This window comes from Tachysurus vachellii, chromosome 9 (genome assembly GCF_030014155.1).
Source record: "Tachysurus vachellii isolate PV-2020 chromosome 9, HZAU_Pvac_v1, whole genome shotgun sequence".
Lineage (NCBI taxonomy): Eukaryota > Metazoa > Chordata > Actinopteri > Siluriformes > Bagridae > Tachysurus > Tachysurus vachellii.
The window spans coordinates 9,786,291-9,811,372 of record NC_083468.1 but is presented as its reverse complement, the minus strand read 5'-3'; the positions used below and the strand labels follow the sequence as shown (position 1 = coordinate 9,811,372).

At 37.1% G+C, this 25,082-nt stretch overlaps 1 protein-coding gene across 3 annotated transcripts; it reads left to right on the top strand.

Annotated features, from left to right (window-relative positions):
- Window positions 1–629: 629 nt before the first annotated feature.
- golim4a (golgi integral membrane protein 4a) lies at window positions 630–24,670 on the top strand. Of its 3 annotated transcripts, none has more exons than XM_060877595.1 (17): window positions 630–766; window positions 919–1,288; window positions 8,321–8,395; window positions 11,620–11,669; window positions 12,912–12,965; window positions 13,332–13,482; window positions 14,115–14,197; window positions 14,931–15,014; window positions 16,114–16,239; window positions 17,113–17,319; window positions 17,543–17,871; window positions 18,490–18,542; window positions 19,503–19,567; window positions 19,695–19,880; window positions 20,147–20,215; window positions 20,311–20,397; window positions 21,861–24,670. In XM_060877595.1, the coding sequence occupies exons 2-17, from the start codon at window positions 1,084–1,086 to the stop codon at window positions 21,987–21,989; spliced, it is 1,953 nt and encodes a 650-aa protein (XP_060733578.1). In that variant the 5' UTR covers window positions 630–766; window positions 919–1,083; the 3' UTR covers window positions 21,990–24,670. The 3 variants fall into 3 exon arrangements, with proteins under 3 accessions (XP_060733578.1, XP_060733577.1, XP_060733579.1); XM_060877594.1 differs by having other exon boundaries at window positions 17,110–17,319; XM_060877596.1 differs by lacking the exon at window positions 17,113–17,319.
- The last annotated feature ends 412 nt before the right edge of the window (window positions 24,671–25,082 follow it).

The window sequence follows — 25,082 nt, the reverse complement described above, 5'->3', positions numbered from 1 at the left end:
AATTCTGTTTTCTTAGCTATAGAGGATTTTTCCTTTTGATATTCCACTGGTATCACTGTTCTGTTACTACTTTTAATACTCTTCATTTCCATCATACTTTTAATACTCTTCATTTAATTCCATTAGCACATTCTCCACTCCACCATGGAACAACCTTCTCCCTTCTATTTCTTTTCACATTGTGGAGTCTTCTGCTGCTTATATTCCACTGAACTGTCATCTTCCACACTATATTACATCTTGCAGTTATGACTATGTTTCTCAGAAGTTCTCAAATTTCCAGCTTTGCTGCATCCCTTTGCATCTCTATACGTACTCTATACAAAGTCCCGCCTTCTGCGCTACGATTGGCTGATAATATTTCGCCTCTGGGTTTCGATTGGTTAAAAGTTAGCCCAGGCGAGAAATCCGCCAATCGGAATTTGTTGAATGACTAATCCCTATTGCTGAAACAATATAACAACAGTATAACAAAAAAAAACAAAAAAACAAAACAAAACAACGCCTATCATAACATAAGCATAGACCATTTGGATGTAGTACCAAGAATTCACGCACACAAGCACGCCTACACACACACGCCTACACACACACGCCTACACACACACACACACACACACACACACACACACTCCTCTGACGGAGCAGCACACACACCAATAGCAGAGGGCCCAGGACAGGCAATAAGCAGGGAGGGACTTCCTTCAGGTCCTCTGTAGCTTGGTGACACGTAACTAAAGCTAAAGGTGTCGTTCAAAGCTAAAAGGTCTGTTTTATATATCTATATATCTATATATCTATATAAAGTTATTATGTGTATTCAATTTGGACACAAGCTAACCACTTCTGTTTGTTTGCTAGATACAAAAGCCAGTTAGACCCTTTTGTTTACTTTTTTGCAACTTTTTTTTTTTTCAGGCTGAAAGTAAACAGCTGTATGGGAAAGTTTTTCTCCATCCTGGGAATGGATATTTCACACCTGAGAATCTGCTTCTGTTTCACCCGGAAAGCCTTGCTTTAATATTCAGCTCTTTGGAATGTAAAGCCCATAAGAGGGCAAAGATTTGGAGAAAGTTGTTGTATATGTTCAGTGTGGAGAACATGGGCAGTGGGGTTTGCTCCAGAAAGCAAAGGAAAATCTTCCAGTCGTTGCTTTTTACCACTGTGGTTTTTGTCCTCATTTATGGAGGAATGATTTGGTATGAAATGCACCAGCAGCTGAAGAGGACAGAAGCTCTGGCTCTGAAATACCAGCAGCACCAGGAGTCTCTCTCAGCCCAACTACAAGGTATTCTTCAGTGTTTCACAAGGTCATGAAGAGATCTTTGTTTTTTTTATTTTTTGTTCTAGTCTGTACTTAAAAAGTGATTAGAAAAAAAAGATTTTTGTCTTCAGAAAATTTTATATGAACGATTTCTATAATCACTAACACGATGCGCTTTATTATCAACAGGTAGTCGGTCAGTTTTTCCTAAAAAAAAAAGTTGACTTTTTTCTTTAAACATAAAATGACCAGCTCTTAAATAATAGCTGAGATATTTTTTCTACGTGCATAGCACAATAATGCCAGAACTATTAAAAAAAACATGCAGAGTTTGCTACAGAAATCTTGCTGGTAAATTTATTTTATTTACTAATTGATAAAGCATTAGGCTTTGTATAAATTTCACATGAATAATGTAAACCTTCATTCATCCTTTCATCTTCTGTAACAAGTTTTTCCTAGTCAGTTTTCCTCCTAGTCAGTGTCCTAGTTTTCCTCCTATGATTTGGAGTTTATCTTGGAAACACAGGGTTTGAAGTGGGATGTGCTGTCTGTTCATCTCAGTGCATCATACACATATTGCACACATGCAGACATCTGCATCTAGGGGTATTTTAGAGTAGCCAATTTACAAACCTAGAGGAAATTCACAAGCATGTGAAGAGAACATATAAAACTCCACACAGACAGTAACCTGTGCTTTGAACTATACCAGGGATTTGTGTAATCATGATACCATTTTATCATGTGTTTATGCACTGATCTACAGAAAACTGAAAATTACAGAAATTATATTAATATAATTAGAAAACTGAAAATTACAGAAATTATATTAATATTATAATATAATTAATATTATAATATAATTGTGTAGTTACATTACTGTGTGTGAGGAGGAAAAATACAAAGTACTAAGAACATAGAATCTCCAGAATATTATAGTATAGACTTCTAAAGGCAGCATGCAAGTGCACAATGTTTTAAAACATGTTTTCTTCCCATGTTTGGTGTCTAGAAGTTTGGTGTCTTTGATTGTTAAAGAAAAAACTCTACCCTGCTTAGCACTTAGTGTTTCTGGAGATAAATTGTAGCTGTTTTTGAAGTTATAGTTGTGTACCTTGCTGACACTGCAGGAACATTACACATGAAGTGTATCAGCATTTGATCTACTTAAGTAAAACATAAGGATGAGGAGGTAAGAGCTGAACAGGCTAATGCCCACTTTCCACCAGAAAGAGCCGGGTGCTGGTTCAGAGCTAGTGCTGGTGCTGGTTCGAAGTTGGTTCCACTGGCGAGCCTTCCAAGAACCGGTTTGCCTTTCCATGGGCTAGAAAGCCATCACAGAGCCAAGTCTTGTGTCACTGTATACAACGTTATTGTAACGAGGAGTCGTAAGACGGATGATCCATTTGCAGCTTTTTTAATAAAGACAAACTCGTAGTCGTACAGGCAAGGTCAGGGCAAATAAACACAATCTCAGAGAGCAGGCAGAAATTGGAATTGATAAGACAGGCAGAGGGTCAGGGCAGGCAGCAAACAATCATAAACAAAACACAGAGTATTCTGGAGACGCTTCTCGGTGTTGGTGTTCGGTGGGCGTGGGAGGTGCGCTGACTGTGACAGTTATACAGCAACGTTAGCACAGCAGCGGCAAACACAAACACAACATCGACAATGGAGGATGTAGCTTTACTGTTAATGCTCATGGCTTTGCGAACCTACACTGACATCCAAACACGGCGAATCCTGATTTAAAATGATTTTAAAATGACGCTAACAACGTTTTCTTTTGTCTTGCTGGTCACAGTAACCCCGCCCCCGGCCCCTGACAAAAGCCGTTCTTAAGTCTAGACCAGCAAAGTTTTGGTGCTACTTAAGAACCACTTTTCCTGGTTCAGAGCTGGTGCTTTGGGTGTCGAAAAAGAAAGAAATTATTTTAAATTAGGCTCTGGCTCTGAACCAGCACTCAAACTGCCTTGGTGGAAAAGGGGCATAAGGGACTAAAGTGCTGCTGTGTTAATCACTTTAGGTAAAGATAAAGCAAGGGCTAATTAAAGTGATAACAGGCCAAGCTGTTGATAGTGTACATTTAAACAAATCTATTCAATTCAGAATGTAATCTTTGTCGAAGGACATCAACAACAGCAAAGTTTAGGGTCGACTCTTGAAAATATCTTGAACTCATGTATTTGTATATGAATAAATTTGATTGAAAAATGTGTATTTGACTTAGACAAGTATACCTGTACACTTTTTCTCAATTATCCAATCAGCCAATTATGCACCAGTAGCGCAGTGGGAAAAAAATCCTGATGGTACAGATCAAGAGCTCAAGAACATCAGAAAGAAGAACAACTGTGACCACTTTGACTTTGATTGTGGCATTGATATTGGTATCAGATGTTGGCTGGATTGAGTATATCAGTATACCACTGCTGATCTCCTGGGATTTTCATACACTATCTAGAGTTTACACAGAACGATGCAGAAAACATTTCATGAGCAACCGTTCTGTAGCTGGAAACACCTTGTTGATGAAGGAGATCACAGGAGAATGAGCAGACTGGTCTGAGTTGACAGGAGGTCTGTAGTAACTCAAATAATGACTATTTACAACCAAGGTGAGCATAAAAATACAGACAGCATATGATATTTTATAAAAGATTATAGTATTATTTGCTTTAGCTCAGTCAAAATGATTATAGTATTATTAATATGATATTTTATATCATATTTTATATCATATGCTGAAGTTTGGTCGAGGAACTTGAGGTTGTGGAACTTAGGGTTAAGGACATCTTGCTTACTTCCAAATTAAAAAGAGACATTTTTATGTTTTTTCCTAGTCAGAAATTCTGATTTAGGAGATTTACTTAAGGCGAGCAGAACTTAGCTTATTCCTAGTATTTGTTAGCTGAATTAGCAACAGTTTATTAGCAAGCACTCTCGCTTAGTGTCCCCCTTCACTGAATGGATTTTTTACAGCTGAAAGGAATATTTTTACAGGATAAAATCCACTAAAACACATAACTCACATTCCAGACTAAAGAAAAAAAAAAAATAATGAAAGAAAAACGGAAATGAGAACACTGTGAAGTGCTAGCACCTTAATTAGCAGTGTACCTGAGTGACTGTTTTGTAAGCTAGCATACTTTGTTACATATAGTTTCACACTCTCAGGCATACATAATTTAATAAAATCTCTCTCTTTGATAACTGAAATCAACAGTCTTAACATTTTTTGTTTAGTATATGGAGATATACTCCTTAGATTCTTGTGACCTGGGCTAATATAGTGTATATGCTTGGTGTTAGAATGCTAGATAGGATGTGGATTTGTTCTGTAATGTATCAGCCATCACTCTTATATTATCTTGTTTGTAAATGTATTATTGTAGATATTTTTTGTGGTTCCTTAGATTTTTGTGCTGAGTCTAGCTGGACTGGTTTAGGATTATAGAATAAGGTTCCAGATTAAACATCTTAATCATCTTAACCATCTTAACATCTATAAATGAAATGCACATTTATTTCATGGTCTTTTTGTTTTTTCATATTTGGATGTTTTATATTGGACGTTGTGTGGTTAAAGTCAATATCAGTCGATTTTATTTGACATTTTTCAAAATAATTGTAGGATGAAATGAATTTATTTCTGAATTTAGACCTGCAGAATGCAGTTGTACGACAATAACAGTACGATAATAAAAGTTTACAGGGCATGGGGAATTGAGATTTAATCAGATATAGACAATGAATGAACGGCAACATCTTTCTGATTTCCAACATGAGGGAATTAGCCATGCTGCATGGCAAAAAAAGGACTATATATAACTGAACTACAGTTCATATAACATAACATAATATAACAACAACAACTCGTGTGTATATATATATAGTCACAACCGGGATGGAAGGAGACAGACCCGTACGCAGGATAGCTTCAAATGAAGGGGGTTTAATAAATAAAGAAGACATAGACAAAAATGACGATAAATGAAACAATACAACTGACGACATTTAACAGAGACTAGACATGACAAGGGGTACACGCAACTAATGATCCGCACTGCATTCAGCAACGCGGCTAACTTAAATACAATTAAGACAATGATGACAATGAGGAGCAGGTGTGGTGACAGGGAGGAGCAGACGAAGGCGGGGCAGATACGTGACAACAACAACAACAACACATGGCCAAAAGTCCGGGCTGAATCATGACATATATATATGTATATATATATATATATATATATATATATATATATATATATATATATATATATATATATATATATATATATATGTATATATATATATATATATACATACACACACACACAGGAGATCAAAATTAGAGAACAATTTATAAATTTGTGTAGAGAACACCTTTTCTACAAAATAACTAAGACATTTCAACAAATCACAAAAAACATTATTTTGCAGAAAACACACTGATCAAAATTAGTGAACAACAATGACTGTAGCATGGAAAAAGATTACAACAGTCAGAAATTAGTTGGAAGTGTACAGGCCTCTGCTCTGAATGACTTCAGCACATCTGCGGCCACAGGACAGCACTAGTCTCTCACACTGCTCTGGTGTGATTTTGGTCCACTCTTCTTCCAGTCTCCTCCACAGTTTGGTGACTGTAGTGGGTTTCTTGGCCTTAACTTTGTCGCCAAGGATTTTCCAGAGGTTTTCTATTGGGTTGAGATCAGGACTCTGGGCAGGCCATGTCATTATTTCAATGTTTTCAGTTTCAAGGAACTGCTTTACCCGTTTTGCTGTGTGACATGGAGATTTGTCCTGCATGAACACTGCGGGCTGATTGGGTGATGAACGCAGGGAAGGAACTATATGTTGTTGAAGAAGGTTCTGATAAACATTTGCATTCACTCTGCCATGTAGTTGTACAGTTCCTGTATAAGAGGCCCAACTCCTGCTGCAGAAAACATGCCCCAAACCATGACACTTCCTCCTCCACTTTTCAGTGACTTCTTTACACACTTTGGGTTCAGTCTTTCTCCAGTTTGTCGCCGAACATAATATTTCCCATCGGACCCAAATAAATTAAACTTGCTTTCATCACTGAAGTGAACTTTGGACTAGTTCTCCTCTGTCCACACAACATGCTCCTCAGCAAAGCTTAGTCTAGCCTTTTAATTCTTTCTGCTAATGAGAGGTTTGGTCACTGCAGAGTGGGCTTTCAGTCCAAATGCTCTTAAACGTCGAGACACTGTATGACGAGACAGATCCTTTACACTGTTCAGCGCTGAACTGGTGAGCAATTCCAGCTGCAGTGTGGAAATGATTGCCCATTGAGATCCTCCGCAGTATCCTGTCCTCTCTTGTATTTGTCATCCGTGGGTGACCAGCCTTCTTGGGGGACTTGAATGAGTTTGTGATGTTGCAAAGATTCAATGTTCCTGAAATCACAGATTTGGAACGACCAACTTGTCTTGCTATGGCTGATAGGGTCATCCCTTTGGCCTTCATCTGGACAACCTGCTGCCGGAGGCTTTCAGTCACTTCAGAACGGCTCACCATCTTGCAGAGTCAGTGAAACTGGAAGTTAGGCTTCCAGTTAAATAGGGGTTGACAGATAATCAAGGAAATTAGCACCAGGTGCCAGATTAACACCAATAACTGGGAGGTATCTGAAAGTGTTCTCTAATTTTGATCAGTGTGTTTTCTGCAAAATAATGGTTTTTGTTGAAATGCCTTAGTTATTTTGTGGAAAAGGTGTTCTGGTAGCATGGTATAGACAGGACAAAAACTCCTTCAACTGTTGAACAGTGAAGATGACATTATTTCAGAATTGTACAATTGTATATAAATTGTTCTCTAATTTTGATCTCCAGTGTATATATATAGTTGTTGTTCTTTCAGTTACTCCCTTTCTGGGATTGCCACAGCGGATCTTTTGGACTTCATGTTTGATTTGGAAAATGCCCTTCCTGACGCAACCCTCCCAAGTTTTATCCGGATTTGGGACTGGCACTAAGTGTTAACTCCTCAGTGGCCGGATTTGCTTCCCTGCCCAGGAATTGGACCCAGGTCGCGGCAATAAGAGCATGAGCTCCTATAACTAATATATTGATATACTGTATATGAATAAAAAAACAGTGAATTCTGCTGCATTCTGAATTCACTGCACTTTAAATTCATAGGTCAGATTAATAGTAATTTGCAACAGAGCCTATTTCCTGTTACTGTTACTAATCATGGATATTTAAAAGTAATGGATGGATTGTGACCAGGTCATTCATTAGACTACAGCAGAGAATAAAATTTTCACCTGAATGTAACATTAGAGTTTGAGGAAAATTCAAAGTGTATAGCTTAATTGTTCAGAGTGATCAAATGTGTTGTAACATTAGAATTTAGATCAAATACCAGACTGTCAGAGTGAAGTTTATAGCATTATCAAATATGCTACTTGAATATGACTAGTGCTTTATCGATTGTGTTGTATTTGGATATGGGAGTCGAACATGTTTGTTTTATTTTCTTTTTTGCAAAGCCTACAAATAGCTTAGGGTGGATCCCCCTGTTCATTTGGTTGAAACAAACAATGTGCCAAATGGCTGATGTAATGTCTTTAACATAAGTATAATCATCTGTATGCATATGTTCAAAGATTCAGTAATTTGCTTTAATTTTCAACAGTTCTGCAATTTTAAACCTTCAAATCGTACATAGTTTGAACATAGGACAGAAAGAGAGGGTAATACTGACTTTTAACAGCCATGTACTTTTATATGATAAAAGTTACTTATTACTCATGTTGATCTAAATGAGGATCACAAAAACTACACATTTAGGCCCTTATGACTTTTCACATATAAAAAAAGTAATGGAGGAGCCTGTCAGTAGGGTAGTGGCTCACACATTGTGTTTTCTTAAAAATAGCCCAACTCACATTGCCCATTCAGCTGTTGTGTTAAGCCCAAACTGGAATGTCTACAGCTACTGTATAAATGTTTGCATGTGTGTGTTCTTCTTAGTCGTAGAATGTTTACAATATGTTTTTCCATCTTTCTCTGCCTGTAGTGGTATATGAGCATCGGTCCAGGCTGGAGAAATCGCTCCAGAAAGAACGACAAGAGCACAAAAAGTCTAAAGAAGGTACATGTTTGCATGTTATTTACTAAATGTCACAGCTGTTGTTTAAAAATTTTAACATATTAAACTTCTTCCACATTTTGATACACTGAAAGTAATTTACCAGTCCGTGTAACAGTTATGTCCTCAAAGTACAAATTAAAGTAAGTCTTCTTGAATTTCATCTTTTTAATTATCGGGGCCTAAATAACAATTGGGCCGACCTGACTAATTTCTGTAAATGAGCAAATAACCTCAGGTGACAATAAAAAATAAATGTAGTCATTTTGCACAAAAAGTAAACCAATATTCAGAACCAGGTAGAAAAAAGTTCACTCTTCCTACTTCCACAATTATTAAGAGAGTCATCAGCAGTTAGGTGTTACTAATAAAATGCACAAGATTAGTTAATCAACAAGAAGCATGTCTGCCTCTATAAAAGCAGAACTTTTAAGTCGTCTGGACTGATCATATGTGTCTACCTCTGACAAAGAAGAAATGAATTAATTGAAATCAAATGAATTCATTGCAGGGAATTTGGATAGGAAAAAGACCTTCTCTACAAAACATAATATGGCAGCCTGACTATCTTATGCAACACTGAACAAACAACAAAAAAATCTGGGACAGTGTCTTTTGCAATGATGACACCAAGGACACCACACACTGCAATGTTTGGCAGAACCAAAAAGAGAGTATAACCACAGACACCATATATATGCTGTGAAGCATGGAGGGGTGATGATTTGGGCTTGTTTTGCAGCCACAGGTCCTGGAGGACTTAGTCATAAAGGCAACTCCACTTTATTCCAGAATACTCATGCGATAAATGTGAGGCCAAAATAGAGACCTACAATAGGAGAAATATCCTGAACCCATCAGAAAATATTACATCTAAATGGCTAAAAAAAGTTTTTGGAATGGTCAAATTAAAATTTAAACCCCATTGAAATGCTGTTGCAGGATCTTAGAGAGTGCTGCTTTAAAAAATGCCCTGAAACATTTCTCCAAAACTACATGAGCGACTGATAAACTCCTGCAGGAATCATCTATTTCAGCTACTTTAAATATTCGTTGCTAAAGAAAAATGTTACAAAATTCTAGGGTGTACTTATTGTTTTTCCTCTACCTGGTTTCTGAATGTTGGTTTACTTATTGGTTTACATATCGGCTGGTGTTTAACTTGGTGAGGACCACACATCTGTTATAATGTATAGACCCTAAATAAAAACACTGCTAAATAAAAACACGGAATTGAAGAGGGTGTACTTTCGTTTCTTCATGACTGTGTATTCAGAGCCTGTTGAATAGAATTACAGGAGGACACATAAATTGTACTTCCAGAGGTCCCAAAATAATGAATAAACATGAACAAACATGCTCCCATTTAAAACAGTTCAGCTCAAGCCCAGCCATTTTTAGGGTCATGATTGAGGACAATGTCCTGTCCAGAGACAAGCTGTTTTGTGTTGAGGTTTTGTTCAAACCGACCATCAAAAATACCCTCTCTAATGAATATGTTTTTTTCATTGGTTGTTGTGTTAAATCTTACCCATGCTATTTTCCGATTCACTATTGTATAGCCTCTTTTTTTTGATTGGCTGATAAGTGTCAGGCTCGACTAAGAACTGAAACGCGCTTGATTCCTGCCCGGTTCCATAGAGACAGCGGTGCGGACAGATACATTTTGGGCGCTGCAGCATATTAAATATATGATAAATAGTCAAAAAGTTTTTCTGCGTGAGAAATACAATGTGTGGTGGGAGAGTGTGACAAAAGACCGAAATGAGTGACCGTCAAACTCAATGCGTGACACTTGACAGCCCTGATGGTGTCTTTCATATTCAAAGATTAGTGGTATAAAGGGATACCAAACCAGTTTATTAACTGTGAGTTTTAATGTCATGGAATGTTCATGAGGCAGGTTAGGTTATTAGTTATTCAAGTCAATTCAATTCAAGTTTATTTCTATAGCGCATTTTACAATGGACATTGTCTCAAAGCAGCTTTACAGAACATAAACATAGAGCAGAAGGTAAACATAAGAAGTATAAAGAATTAATATAATAAAAATATATATGTATGTGTGTATGTATGTATGTATGTTTGTATGTATGTATGCATGTATGTGTGTATGTATGTGTGTGTCTATGTATGTATGTGTGTATGTATGTGTGTGTATGTATGTATGTATGTATGTATGTATGTATGTATGTATATGTATTTATCCCCAATGAGCAAGTCTGAGGTGACTCAGGCAGCCGTGGCAAGGAAAAACTCCCATAAATTGGTAAGGAAGAAAACTTGAGAGGAACCAGACTCAAAGGGGGGCCCATCCTCATATGGGTGAAACTAGAGGGTGTGATTACAAATATACAGTCAAACAAATGCTGTATTGGTGTAAGGATCACATGGAGTTCAGATCTCCTCTTCGTATCACAGAGTCCAACTGGAGCTGGTAGATCTGTAGATGTCTCAGGATTCTCACAGAGTCAGCCTCATCTCAGTGGAGGTCCGAGATCTTCATCGCACGGGAGACGAGTTATAGTCCTTATGGTTGAATCCTTCGATCTGATTGGTCAGAAGGGGTGCATTATTTTTGTACGTAAATATATAATAGGTCTACGAGTATTAATGCGCTTGTTCTAATATGTTATTGTTTCTTTTGTAACAGCTCCTACACAGAGATGCTACGTGTAATAGAGGACTAATTATAATGGAATTAAAAAGAACAAAGAAAAGTTTTCATTGCTGACCTGGTGACGTTTTGTTAGGAAACATTTATTTAACCTGTCCTGGAGTCCTGGATGTGTGTCACAGTGATTTGCAAACGTAAACGGTTTCCAACAGGAAAGTCATAGGATAGGAATTTGGGTTCTTTGTAAAATAACAAGCTGTATTTTTTTTGTTTTTTTTTTTGAGGAAAACAGACACAGAGAAAGAAAAAGTGTGTGAGAGAGAGAACTTCAGAGAGACAACTGTTTATCACACCTATTACATAAGCGATAACAGTAACTAACTTTACTCTCAGCATATTTCACAATTATTTTAACATTTTTCTGTAACCATAAATAATTTCTTATTTATTTCAGGTTAATTCTTTTTGTTATAAAAAGGTCTCTGTTTTTTAACCTGTGTGGCATTTTATACTTTATATACATGGATACATATACATATACATGGAATATATTTATTTTTATACTACAGCTGTCTTGTCTTTTCTTTTACATTTTTGTCTTCCTTTTTAGATTATCTGGTTTATAAACTGGAGGCTCAACAGTCACTGAATAAGGAGAAGGTGAGGCGTGAATATAATTGTGTAATTGAGAGTGTCTCTGTAGGTTTCTTCGTTTTTTACTCTCACAGGTTGTGTACATTGGCAAGTATGTTGTAACTACTTGTTTCAAAAAAGTACATTATATGAAGCTCATTGGGTTCCAGTGTATAGCAAGTTTACAAATAATTTTTTTATTGTAAGGTTAATGTAAGAATAAAATCTTGTTATGGTTGTTTACTTCCCCAAAGATATGTGGGTCAGGTCATGCTGTTATAATAAGATAATCATTGTCTCGGTGTTTTGAAACAATCTTAGAACAGGTACAACCCCTAGAGTTGATTATTTTCCAAAAACCAGTCACTTCAGGATTCCAAAGTTGTTTTTTGTGATCGTTGCAGCTTTGATTGAAGCTTGATTTTGCTGCAGCTTTTTAAAATTTTGTAATGCAGCTTGCAAAGATTTTTGGTCTTTTTTTGCGGAAGACTACTGAGCTGGTGAAACTGCAAGCACACGATTCTTCTTTTAAACTCCTACCAGTGAGGACACATATGTAATAAATTTTCATGAATAGAAGAGGGCTGTGGCTGAATGTTTGTCATGATGATGTCATGTCACATGACATGTCCTGAAGAAATGCAAGCTGCTTCAGTGTTGGTTTAATTTTGTTGCTTTGCTTCAATCAAAAAAAACTGTTAAATCCTGGAGGGACTGACAACACACTCTGCATTTTATTATTACGTATTAATTATTTCAATAATAACATAGCAATTTGCCAATACTCATTTATTCATTTTTCACTAATCCAGGTAGTTACATTTAATGTTGCACATTGTCCATGATTGCTACAAACAGTTGTGTCCTCACCAGAAGCTCTTATTTCTTTCTCTCACTTGAAGTTAATGAGACATAAAACCTACAATAACAAAAGGAAATGAACCTTTACTGTCTACAGTTATTATAGGTTTTTCTAATAGAAAAGATAACTTATTAGAACAAGTGAACTGGTAAGTCTCTGAAAAATTAGATTGGAGAAGTCAACGGCACTCAGAGCAGGTCAGCACTCAGGTCTTTACCCGGAGCTGCCTGCTCTAAGCAGGATTTAAGATACATTTCATGAATACTGAGGCTTCCGACACCCATATAAGAGGTTAATCAAGATGTGTGAGTTAAAGTAATCTAGTATTTCTCTAATGGTACTGTATTAATAGCAGTATAGGGTGTGCACACTGTTCTTATCATGTTCTTGGTGTTATTCATCCACAGCAAGATGCCAGCAGCAGGTTAAACTCTATTCACACACAGCACCAGATGCTCAAGGTCAGTGCTCTATCTTTCCTTCTGTCCGTCCATTTGTCCGTCCTTCTGTCTGTCCGCCTGTCCATCTATCCATCGATCCATCTAAGTGGTGTGGACTTTTAGCCCATCATGTTCTTTTCAAATTCTTTTATATCCAGCACTAATAATTTTATATTGATTCAAGAACAATTTGTTTCTTTTGAAACCCGTTAGAATGAACACATCAGTATACAACTGCGGGTTGTCTTACAGCCAGAACTGCTGTCAAAGCTGAATGGGAATCACTTTCTGACCAGTCAGAATCCAGAATTCAACAGTGCTTAGGTATAACAGATTTTCACATCCTGTGGATCATTACTGTATGTGTGTGTATCCTTGTGCTTGTAGAATCAGCATGAGGAGTTGAAAAAGCAGTTCTATGAGCTGCAGGAGCAGCATCACGCTCAGGGTGAAGACCACAATAAGGTTCTGGATGAACACCAGCAAAGATATGAGAGATTACAGCAGACTAAAGAGATTGAGCTCTCTAAACTCAAAGGTATCACTTCATCATGCCACTTTCTCTCTCCCATTACATACCTTACGCTTTACTCTACTTTCTCCCTGTGTGTAGCAGATATGTTCACAAGTAATAAAATGAATAAAATAAAACAAGTTATTCAAGTGTTACTCAAGTGTTTACCTTAGCGTGAAAATCAAGTCCTGAGTCTTTACCTTATAGTCCAATTCAAATCCCGAGTCTATATCTTATAGTCCAAGTCAAGTCCTAAGTCAACACAGTCTATATGAGGATTATATGGGATCTTTAACAATATAGCAACAATAAAGAACAGTATTGTTCATAATAAATGGGGAAAACCACAATAGATACACAATTTTGTTCAAGGTACAAGTATATTTTTATTGATGAAAAGGCTGAAAAGAACATTAAAACCTCCTATGTTTTGTACACTTTTTACACACATAAAGAAACATTAAAATCCATCAGTTATAGAAATGCACAAACATTATTCTTAGTCAATAGTAATATCTACTTATTAGCGACCACACAAAAGCAAATTAAACTTCTTTGTCTGTAACTCACACTGTGTTATTAGGACGAGTTGCATGCCATGCGTGAAGTCTTGATTTTTTATGCAACTTAACTGTGACTTGAAATCTCTCCTGTAGAAGGTATTTATAACCTACGGGAGGAGAACAGGCAGCTGAGGAAGGCTCATCAGGAGATCCATGTGCAGCTTCAGGATACAAGGGTAAGGTCTTGAGGCATCGTGGGTAATGTAGTTTGTGCTCAGATTCTCCATCCAATCTGAATGAGCTTGAACTATTTTGCAAAAATGGTTGGGCAAAAATTTCACTCTCTATATGTACAAAGGTGGAAGAGACATACCCCAAAAGACTTGCAGCTATAAGTGCAGTGAAAGGTGGTGCTACAAAGTATTGACTCTGGGCTGAATACAAATGCACAACACACTTTTCAGATATTTATGTGTAAAATATTTTGGACACCATTTATCATTTTCCTCCCAGTTCACAATTATGTGCCACTTTGTATTTTTCTATCGTATAAAATCCCATTAAAGTATATTTTGTAAAATGTTTTGCGGTTGTAACATGACAAAATGTGGAAATGTTCAGTGGGTATGAATACTTTTGCAAGGCACGGTATATATAAATGTATATGACAATAACAAAATATATATAAAATATAATTATAAATTATAAAATAATTAAAAATATAGATGCAACTTTATGTCCAAAAAAATGTTTTTTCCTTAAATGCATTGAATTGTCTCTGTGTTACATACATTTTAATGTCTAATTCCATCCCATTTACTGACAAATGGTCATTACTGCATGTTCTCAATGTTGCTTTATATTACACAAGTATTGTCTGATGTGTGACTTGTCTAACTGTTGTGACTGAAATCAAGTTTTGTGTGAAATGGCATGAGGCTGGTTGACTTGTGCTGATTCTCTCTTTAGCAACAGCACAAGAGCTTAAAAGCAGCCCACGATCAGCTTGCATTGACCCTGGAGGACCACAAGAGTGCACTAGCGGTGGCTAAGGTGTGTGGGTGTGGGTGTGTGTGTGTGTGGGGGTGTGTGTGGGGGTGTGTGTGGGGGTGTGTGTGTGTGTGTGTGTGTGTGTGTGTGTGTGTGTGTGTGTGTGTGTGTGGGTGTGTGTGTGTGTGTGTGTGTGTGTGTGTGTGGGTGTGTGTGTGTGGGTGTGTGCGTGGGTGGGTGTATGTGAGTGTGGGTGTGTGTGCATGCCCACTAGAAGTCGACACTAATACTCATTGAAGACCTGCTGCTAGTAATCCTGCTAATGGCACTAAACATCTTGGCACAGCTATACTGATATTATATATATATATTTTTTTCACTCCTTATTTTCTCTTTATTTCTTTAGAACAGGATAGCATTATTGACCTGTTTGGAGTACAGTATGTCCAGCAGTGTCATCAGTTTGCCTTTATCTTTCTTCTGCTTCCGTTCATCACCGGAAGTGAAATTATGGAAGTTCGAAAGGTTTACATTTGGCTGTCAGTCAGACAGGATGTGACCATTAGATAAAACCTCAAGCACTACTGCTAAGTTTTTGTGTAGAAATACATGTGGCTTGTAAATTTGTTTGAGAGATTGATTTTTTTTTTAACTGCCTCTGGCTTTTTCCCCCAAGTGTTTAGTTTAGCCAAATCTCATATTTCTTTTCTAAACATTTTGCTACAAATAGAATTCGTCTTTTGATTTTTTTTCATTGTCCTCTCATGCCAGTAACCTGTCACCAGCTTCACAACATCTAACAATAGTGTATTATTAATGTTTGGATTTTGTGTTGAGAAATCTGTCTGAAATGTTACACATGGTACATATTGCTGCTTATTCAATTTACACTGCTATCATGAACTAATAAGTCACTATTCCTAGTTTGTACTTCATAATCAGCCCTTCAAATTACTATACTAATCACAGAGGTTTGAGTCTATAATATTATTTATAACATTTTACTCTTTACTTTATAGATTTCATAATTGTAACTGGTCCTACGCACCTTAATATTTGATGTTGCAGTTAACGTGAACTTGTCTCCAAAGAGAAATTACAGTATGAGAGTAACACAGCTGTAGGATTGTTAGTGTTTACCATGGCTCTTTGTGGCTTGTAGGGCCAGGTGGATGAGTATAAGCAGCTGAAGGAGACTCTGAATAAAATGCCGAGCCTGAAGAAGCCTGAAGAACCTCAGCCTGCTGTGGCTCAGATCAAACAAGCAGAGCAGCACCAGAATACAGAGGTAACACACACACAAATCCTAACAATCTCCATCATAAACCAATAAAAAAAACAACACTCTAAAAACTTGACACTCTTCTGCAAACACTAGTTAAAAACTTGACACTCTCCAGCAAACACTAGTTAAAAACTTGACACTCTTCTGCAAACACTAGTTAAAAACTTGACACTCTCCAGCAAAACACTAGTAAAAACTTAACACTCTTGTGCAAACACTAGTTAAAAACTTGGCACTCTTCTGCAAACACTAGTTAAAAACCCAGCACATGCAAACAAAAAAAGAAAAAACCCAAGAGACATCAACAAACATCAATACAAATCCAACACTCCCCAACAAACACCTTTAAAACCCAACAGTATCCAACATATAAACCCAACTCTCTCCATCAAACTCCAATTAAAAACCTAACCCTCTCCAACAAAGACAAAAAACCCAACACACCCTAACATACACCAATATAAAGGCAACCCCCAACAAACACCAAATACAACTCAACACTAGCCAACACAAACTGTATAAACCCTGCACAAATACAAAAAAAAGCTAAACTCCCATAAGCAATAGTAAAAACACTCCAATAAACTCCAGTAAAAAAGACACTCCAGTAAAAAAAAAGAAAAATCATTCTGCGAGAAACACAAACAAAATACTACTTGCTATATTCTGATCTTAAACAAAAATCATATTAATTTCAGTGCTGATTTAATTTTTTTTTTATCTGCATTCTTAGCCATAATCAATCCACTCACATTCATACTTATAGTCGATTTCTGAACTCAGGTCTTGTTGGTGTCTCTGTCTGTAAATGGTGTCTTGACAATTATTGCTGTCCATATTTTGAAATGTTCCATTTTCCTTATCACCATGGAGCAGCGGGGGCAGAACCGAGATGAGGGAAAAGAGGAAGGAGCACAGGAAGAAGAGAGGAGGCACGAAGGCTTGGATCGGCCTCATGCAACAGAACAGCGTGATCACCTTAACCATGAAGAAGAAGAAGAAAAAGAAGAAGAAGAAAAAGAACCAGAACGAAACCTGCCTGATGAAAATGCATTAGAGAGGGACAGTCACGTTGCACAGCCGGTCAGCAAACAGATTTTAGTTTCTGTTCATTTGTTATTTCCACTTTCACCTGCCGTCAAGACAAGTCCTGAGCATGGAATTGGATTTCAGGGCTCCGCTCTGCATTAGGGTTTTTTAGCTTTGACTACTTTATACACCTTACGGCTGTTATGTGTGATCTGGCCAACAGGACAACAGGGTGGGAATGAATGTTGTACTGATGATAATGTGTGTGTGTTTATAGGTGAGTCCTACTCAGGGAAACCACATCAAATCTGCCTACGAGCAGCAGCAGGAAGAGCAGCGGCGCTTAGCTGCACGATTGGAGGAGGAACAGCAGCAGCTGCTTCAAAGACAGGAGGAACTGCAGAGGAAACGGGAGGAGAGAGAGCGAGTGGCGAGACAGAGGGAGGAGAAAGAACGGCTAGAAAAGGAAAGGGAGGAGAGTGAACGGCTGGAAAGGGAGAGGGAGGAGAGAGAACGGATGGAAAGAGAGAAGGAAGAGAGGAGGCAGCGAGAAGAGCAGCAGCACAGGCAACGCTATGAACAGCAGCGCCAAGCGGAAGAGATCAGGTTCTGCACAGTACACATTCTGCCCAGTAAACAAGGGATACAATACTTACTCAACAATAACAATCATGTATTGGAAAATATGTGATACCACATGATGTTGTGTGACGTAAACCTTTTTAAAAAAAAAAATTGTTGCTCTGATGAATAGATAAGGTGAAGTTTGCATGTTCTCCCCGTGCCTCGGAGGTTTCCTCCGGGTACTCTGGTTTTCTCCCCCGGTCCAAAGTTTTTGTCCGCAGTGTGTGATTGCGTGAGTGAATAAGAGCGTGTGTGTGTGCCCTGTGATGGGTTGGCACTCCGTCCAGGGTGTATCCTGCCTTGATGCCCAATGACGCCTGAGATAGGCACAGGCTCCCCGTGACCCGAGAATAGGCTGGATAAGCGGTAGAAAATGAGTGAATGAATGAATTTATTATAATAGCTTTTAATGATTACACTCACTCATACTGCTCTGCTGAGATATCCTGTAGGATTAGCATCTAAGTCAGGGTGTATTCTGCATAGTGTTACTGGGATAGGCGCTGGACACTTTATGACCATGTCCAGAATGAAGTGTTCACTGAAGCTAAATATATAAATATCTAATGCATGATTGTATCAATTGTATTTCTCATTCAGGAAAAAATCACTGTATGTAAATATGGAGCCTGAGGTTGCCCACCACGAAGAAGGTAAGTGATTGTTAAACACAATGCTTTTATTATTATACACTACGAGTCCACATTTCTCTTCCTGAAAGATTCATACATACATAGTTAATTTAAGCATTCTGCAGAATTCAAGTAAAGAAAACAATATATGCTTCAATCATCATACTAGACTCATGTCCGGGGGCGTGGTCTAATATTCAAATTAGCATGTTTGACGTGACGAGCTTCTTTAAGCATGCTAAAGCCTCTCAAACAAATAATTTGAACGCAGAGATGAGCCACACTGTTTAACTCCACATCTACAAAGCTGTCTAGTTATAGAATGATCACAGCAGGCTGTGTTTGCTAGTAGGGTGTGTTTGCTGCTATGGTACCGTAGGATATGATCAGCCACTGACCTCATTGTTGCCTTCTTCGAAACAAAGATTAAATTGTTTTCCCGTCTGTTAACCTCCACCTATTTATTTCATCCTTGTTTTTTTTTCAACCCCTATGATCTTATAATCTTTCTAAATCATATGATACTGTGTAATTCACCACTGTTCACACTGCTATTTTTGCTTCAGCAACTTTATCTGTTTTTGACTGAGCACATGGCATACTAGTTTAATATTTTGTTTATTGATTGATTGACTAATTAATGGTTCAGTGTACAAAAAAGAAGAGGTTATTATTTATGTATTTATTTTATTTATTTATTTATTTGTAATTTACTACGTGATCTCAGACACGGCTTTTAGCGTGTCTTAAGGTGCACCCTCTCCTCAGACGCTGACTTATAATGAATATTAATAAACATATTAAAATCTTCCCAGAAATTTATGCATCTTTTGTGGTGGACTCTGTAGGATTTACCTCCTCATCTTACAAGAAGAAATGCACAGACCATCTGCTGCTGAAAATGAGAGAGTGTTTCCTGTTAAGACTGAACGTAACCGCATGTCCACAGTGATGATAATTGTCTTTTCTTTCCTTTTATAGAACATAATGTCCATCGTGTGGAAGTGCAGGGGCAAAAGGAAGACAAGCCTGTGCATCATGAAGAGGTAGGGGTGTTTCTCTGAATGAAACACATACATAAAATACACAAATAAATACCTGAACACGTATAACATCGAACGCATACACACTATAGTGTAGCGCTTGATAGACATGATTTGGAATCGCACTTAGCAAACCATGGAGGCGGACATCGATCCTGCAGACGATCCCAACAATCAAGGAGAGGACGAGTTTGAGGAAGCTGAACAGCAGGTCCATGAGGAAGAGGAGGACGAAGAGCCGGTGCCTCCCAGACATGCTGACACACACTTGATCAAAGGGAATCAGCAGCAGGCTCCTGCTGATGAACAGCTGGTGGTGAGTCTAATACAGAGGGGAGGGCAGTCATGGATTTTATCAGATAGCATCTTCTTACTTAAAATCACACCTGCACGCATAAATAATCCTGATTTTATTCTAATTCATATTTTATCTTGTTTAATATAAAGCTAGTTTTTGTGTTATGCTGTTTACTTTAATACTAATGTGATGAACTTAATTAGCATTTTGTTCTACAGAAATATAGATCAGTTAATGCTTGCAGTATCAAGAAATATACTAAACTGTGTTGTGTGTTTGTGCAGATGGCAGGAAACCCAGACCAGCAGGAAGACAATATGGAGGAGCAATATCAAGAAGAGGGGGAAGATGAGGTCTCTCTCTCTCTCTCTCTTACACACACACACACACACACACACACACACACCTTGTAAGTAATATTTTCGTGCATTTGTGTCTTTCTTCTCAGGCTCAGGAAGATTTGGCTGTGGATCAGCAACAGGAAGAGAGAGGAGAAGAAGAGGCAGATCCTTACAACGAAGAGAATGGAGAGCAAGTATGTTCTCCTATCCTTTCATTCATACAATATTTGTTTCCTGTTGTGGCACCAGCTCTCTTTTTTACACTTAAAACAAGTCTTGATATTGATTTATTTGACAGATTTAAGCTTTTTTTTGAACCATTAACTGCCATTCGTCCTGCTTGACCCTACAATTATTAATCTTCTTCTATTTTCTGATGAGTTCTGGTAAAATCTTTACTTTAAAACTATATCTTTTTTAAATATCGATGAGAATTTGTTTGCAATTGTTCTTACTGTGTAATTCTTGTTTTTTAGTGATATTCTGTGTTCTTTATATTATATTATTTCATGTAGACAAAGAATTAGAGATTGCAGGGTTTTCTGAGGTTTCTTTTTACTCCAGTGTCCGTCTTCTTATTTAATCAGTAAAAGCTTTGTACAACTTTTGGTTTATTATCCAAGTGACACACCTAAGACATTGGCAGCTTTTTATACTATAATTCAGAACTTCAAATTCAGAACTTCAGATATCCCCAGTGGGATATCTATGATTTACATTTAGGATTTTTTTTTTTTAACAAATATACAGCTATATATTCAAAAATATATACATTTTAATTACATTTATGGTGCGCTAATACAACTTATTATATTATGCAAGTTATTATATACAGAACTATGAATTAATGTAAAAAAAAAAAAAACACCCACATTTACACTTTATTTTTAAGTCCATTATAGCTGAATTTTTTTTAAATTTATACACATAATAACATACTGAAAATATGAAAATGCTTTTGGGTTAGGGTATCTAGGCAAAAGCCTATTCTCACAAAAATATCACCTCAAACCATGTGTCATAATGTGCTATGGTCTGATGAGACCGAGGTAAAACCTTTTGTGTATAATTCTAAAAGATGCTTGGCACCAATTCAGCACAGCACAGCTTATCACCCAGAAAACACTATACACACGGTGAAACACGGTGGTGGGAGCATCATATTATGCAACTGCTCAGTTATTATTTTAACTGAGTCAAAAATAGAGGGAAATATGGATATCTCTGTATAAAATACCAATCTTTTAGCACAAAAACCTGCAAAATGTAGGCATCCAGGTTATTGTTGTTAAGTTTCACATTATATCTTGAAAAGTTTGTCTTGGTTATCTTTCGTGCATTAGAAAACACCTACAATTTCAGCAGGTGTGTGTATCTTTTATACACGCAATTATGCACGTTCTCCCTGTACCTCAGGGGTTTTCTCTAGGGCCACCAGTTCCCTCCCCTATGTTCCCTCCCCTAGTCCATGGACATGTGTTGTAGGCTGATAAGCATGTCTAAAATTGAGAATGAATGGATGGATGGATCGTTTATATCTACTTTACATACATGATGATGTACACAACTCTAAAATTGCCCTGGCTACCACATCAAAATGTTTTTGTGCTTGTGCTTACACATTTGTGTGTGTTTGTGTGTGTGTGTGTGTGTGTAGGATGAAGCTAGAGATCAGAAGGATAGAGGGTCAGAGAAACATACCGCCAGAGAACCGAACGAGGAGGAAAACTATGAGGAGGAAGAGGAGGAGCCAGAGGAAGAGGCCAATCACCGGGCAGAGATGTGAACCTTTTTTTGTGTCATTTTTGTTACTGTAGCGGGATTGAACTGTGTAAAGCAGCGATTCCACTGGAACTATCCTCTTCTTTTGTGGTAAGACATCCTCGAGCTGGACCTACAAGACTGATCGAAATCTGCTGAACCGGATAAATATATATTTCTGTTCACTGTGCCTTTATTTTGCTACTTTGTAAATTTAGCACTGTATAATTAGAAACCTGAGCATTCTGCTTTTAAACAGTCAGGATTTTAGAACAACGCTGTAGACAGAACGATTATTATAACTTGTTTTCCTTTTTTTAGCTTTTTATATGGCTCTTATGTTTTTAAGAACCGTCAGTGTCACTACATGAATGTTTATTATTTGTTGGCAGATGGGTGTTGCTAATGATCATATTTTATTTTATCGTTAGAAGCGTTGAATAATTTTTTTGGGTTAAGACATAAAGAAACTATGTTTAGCTGCTACTAACTAAAGTAGAGCAAGTCAAATCTGAGATCTTTGAAATTTGGCTTTTGGGTCACATTTGAATGTTGTATTTCTGTCTGTTTTTCTTTCTTTCTTATTTCATATTGTGTTGAACGTTGGATCCGTAATTACTGTGGAGTGAGCACAGTCAAGTCTCCACTTGGGGCCTCAGAAGTCTTGGATAGAAATGTAAAGCTCATGAGAACATACTGTGTTAATGATGACGTTGAAACACTCAGGCCCTGATTTAACAACAAGAAACGCATGCTAATTTTGGAATGAAATCCTTTTCACGGTCTCTGTTTAAATGCAATCAGAGGTGTGAATATGTGACAAAAGTATAAAATGAAACCTATATTATTGCAGTAATCATTTTGTAAGCATATATCATTTTGATCATTTATGAGCTACTAAAGCGTAACGTTTCTCATTATTAACCTAGTATCTGGTATGGAAATGACAATCTACTCATGCAACTACCACTTTTTGTCAGACATTTCCTAAATATTGTGCGCCACATGGAATATTCAGAATCATATCAAAGACTCAAGCCATGATGGAAACCTGATCCATACATCTATGCTTTTCTAACTTAAGAAGAATGATTTTCATATATGATTAAGATTAAGATATATATGGGGTTGATAAAAAGTCAGTTATCCCTCAGAAATGTAATGATATCACACCAGGTTCCATCCTGAGGTCAAGATAAACTTGTTAGTTTTTAGTTAAATTTACAGGCAGTTGCAATCAGTAAACTTACGGCATTAAAACATGCTTTACTAATGATTCGTTAATCAGTGGTTTAACAGTAGATCTACTAACCATGGAGCATTGAAGAGACTAATTTATTCTCAGTCCCAGCGCAACAGATCACAGGATGTCTCAATTCTTGCCAAGATGTATTCTTTGTCCTTCTCTCTATTTGAGTTCTGTTGCCCACGGTAGCTTGACAAGATCGGATTTAACGAGGACACAAGTCCGTTCTTTGCGTCCATAGATAAGATCTTGCATCGACTCTGTTAGCAGCATGTACCTGTTTTTGCAGGTGTTATCAATATTGTTTAAGTAAATCAGCACCTGAGTTTTTCTGTTCAATTACATCTTTATCTCTAGTCACTCTCTACTTGTGAAAATCTGAAAATCTCCCACTACAACTCTTGGTGCTTTCACTGCTATAGTGGAGGTCTGTGATGGATTGGTGTTCTGTTCAGGCTGTATTTCTCCCTCGTCTTCTCAGTCCCAAGTTACTGGTTACTCTATATGAGTGAATCAACTAGCATTCAGATGTTTAGCAATTAGAGTTTAGACAGCAAATCTGTCTAAGCAAATCTTGGCTAAAGGAATGTTTACATTTGAATTTTTGGCCAAACTAAAGGTTTAAATATCCTCAGCTTGTGCACCAGCATAATTACTCTAACGACAGGTGTGTGCCAACATTACACTATAATAATATATCTAAAAATAATTCTTTATTATTCAGAGTGACGCTTCCCTCTGCCACATACAGTGCAGAGCTCCTGTACTTAAATTCCTCCAGAATAGGATACAAGACCTTGTCTTTATGCTGCTTTCTATATGTGACAGAATTTCTCTGGAGAAATAATCCTGGCCAACAGAATCAAATACTGCATCCCTGCACATTACATGTGTAGATAATCACATGGAGTTATGGAGTGAGTCATGGAGTGAGTCATATACCGCTTAAGGTACCTGTTAAGAGAGAGATAACTCTGCACATATATTTGAAACCTATTTAAAAGAAGCACTGCCAAATCCTACCATAACGTCGCTGATTATTATTATTTTATTATTCTTTTATTACTATTATTATTATTATTATTATTATTATTATTATTATTATTTTATTATTCTTTTATTATTATTATTATTATTATTTTAGTTTCTTTTTTTTTTCTTTTTTTTTGCTGTAGTTTATTCAACTGAATACTGAACCCATCTTACTGGTTTGTGAAGATGTTTAGGCTTTTGAATGTGTTACTACAAACTATTTTATTTATTTTGCCAAATCTTATTATTGTTATGATGATGAAAATCTCCCTTCATTGACAAAATGCTTCTTTACTTTATCATGTGTAATATTTTACCCCATGAATCTGCCACATTTATTACAGTTTGCGATGTTGCGAGAACAATCTTTTAGGCAAAGGTTAATGTGTTTAATACACTGTATTAAAATAAGACACTTTATATATGAAGTAGGAAATGTGCTCATTTTCTTTCACAAAGCGCACACATACACACACACACACACATACAAACAGTCATGTTGTTGTTACACACTAAATGGTTGTACGCTGAACCCCTGCTTATACTGTATGGTAGATGTGCAATCCATAAAATGATGTAGATACAGGTCTAGAACTGGACAGTCTTGTTTTGTTTCATTTCTGCTGAGGAACACAGATGGTAGAGTCAGATTTTGGTGCCACAGCCTGAATGAATGAATGAAGCTGGTGGAGGTGGTGTAACAGTGTGGGGAATGTTTTCCTTGCACACTTAGGGTCAAAGTATTGTAACTGTCCATGTCCGCTTTTCAGTGTTCTTCAGTGATCTTAGTTGAATAGAACACCTTTGGGATGTGGTAGAATGGGAGATTCACAGAAAAAT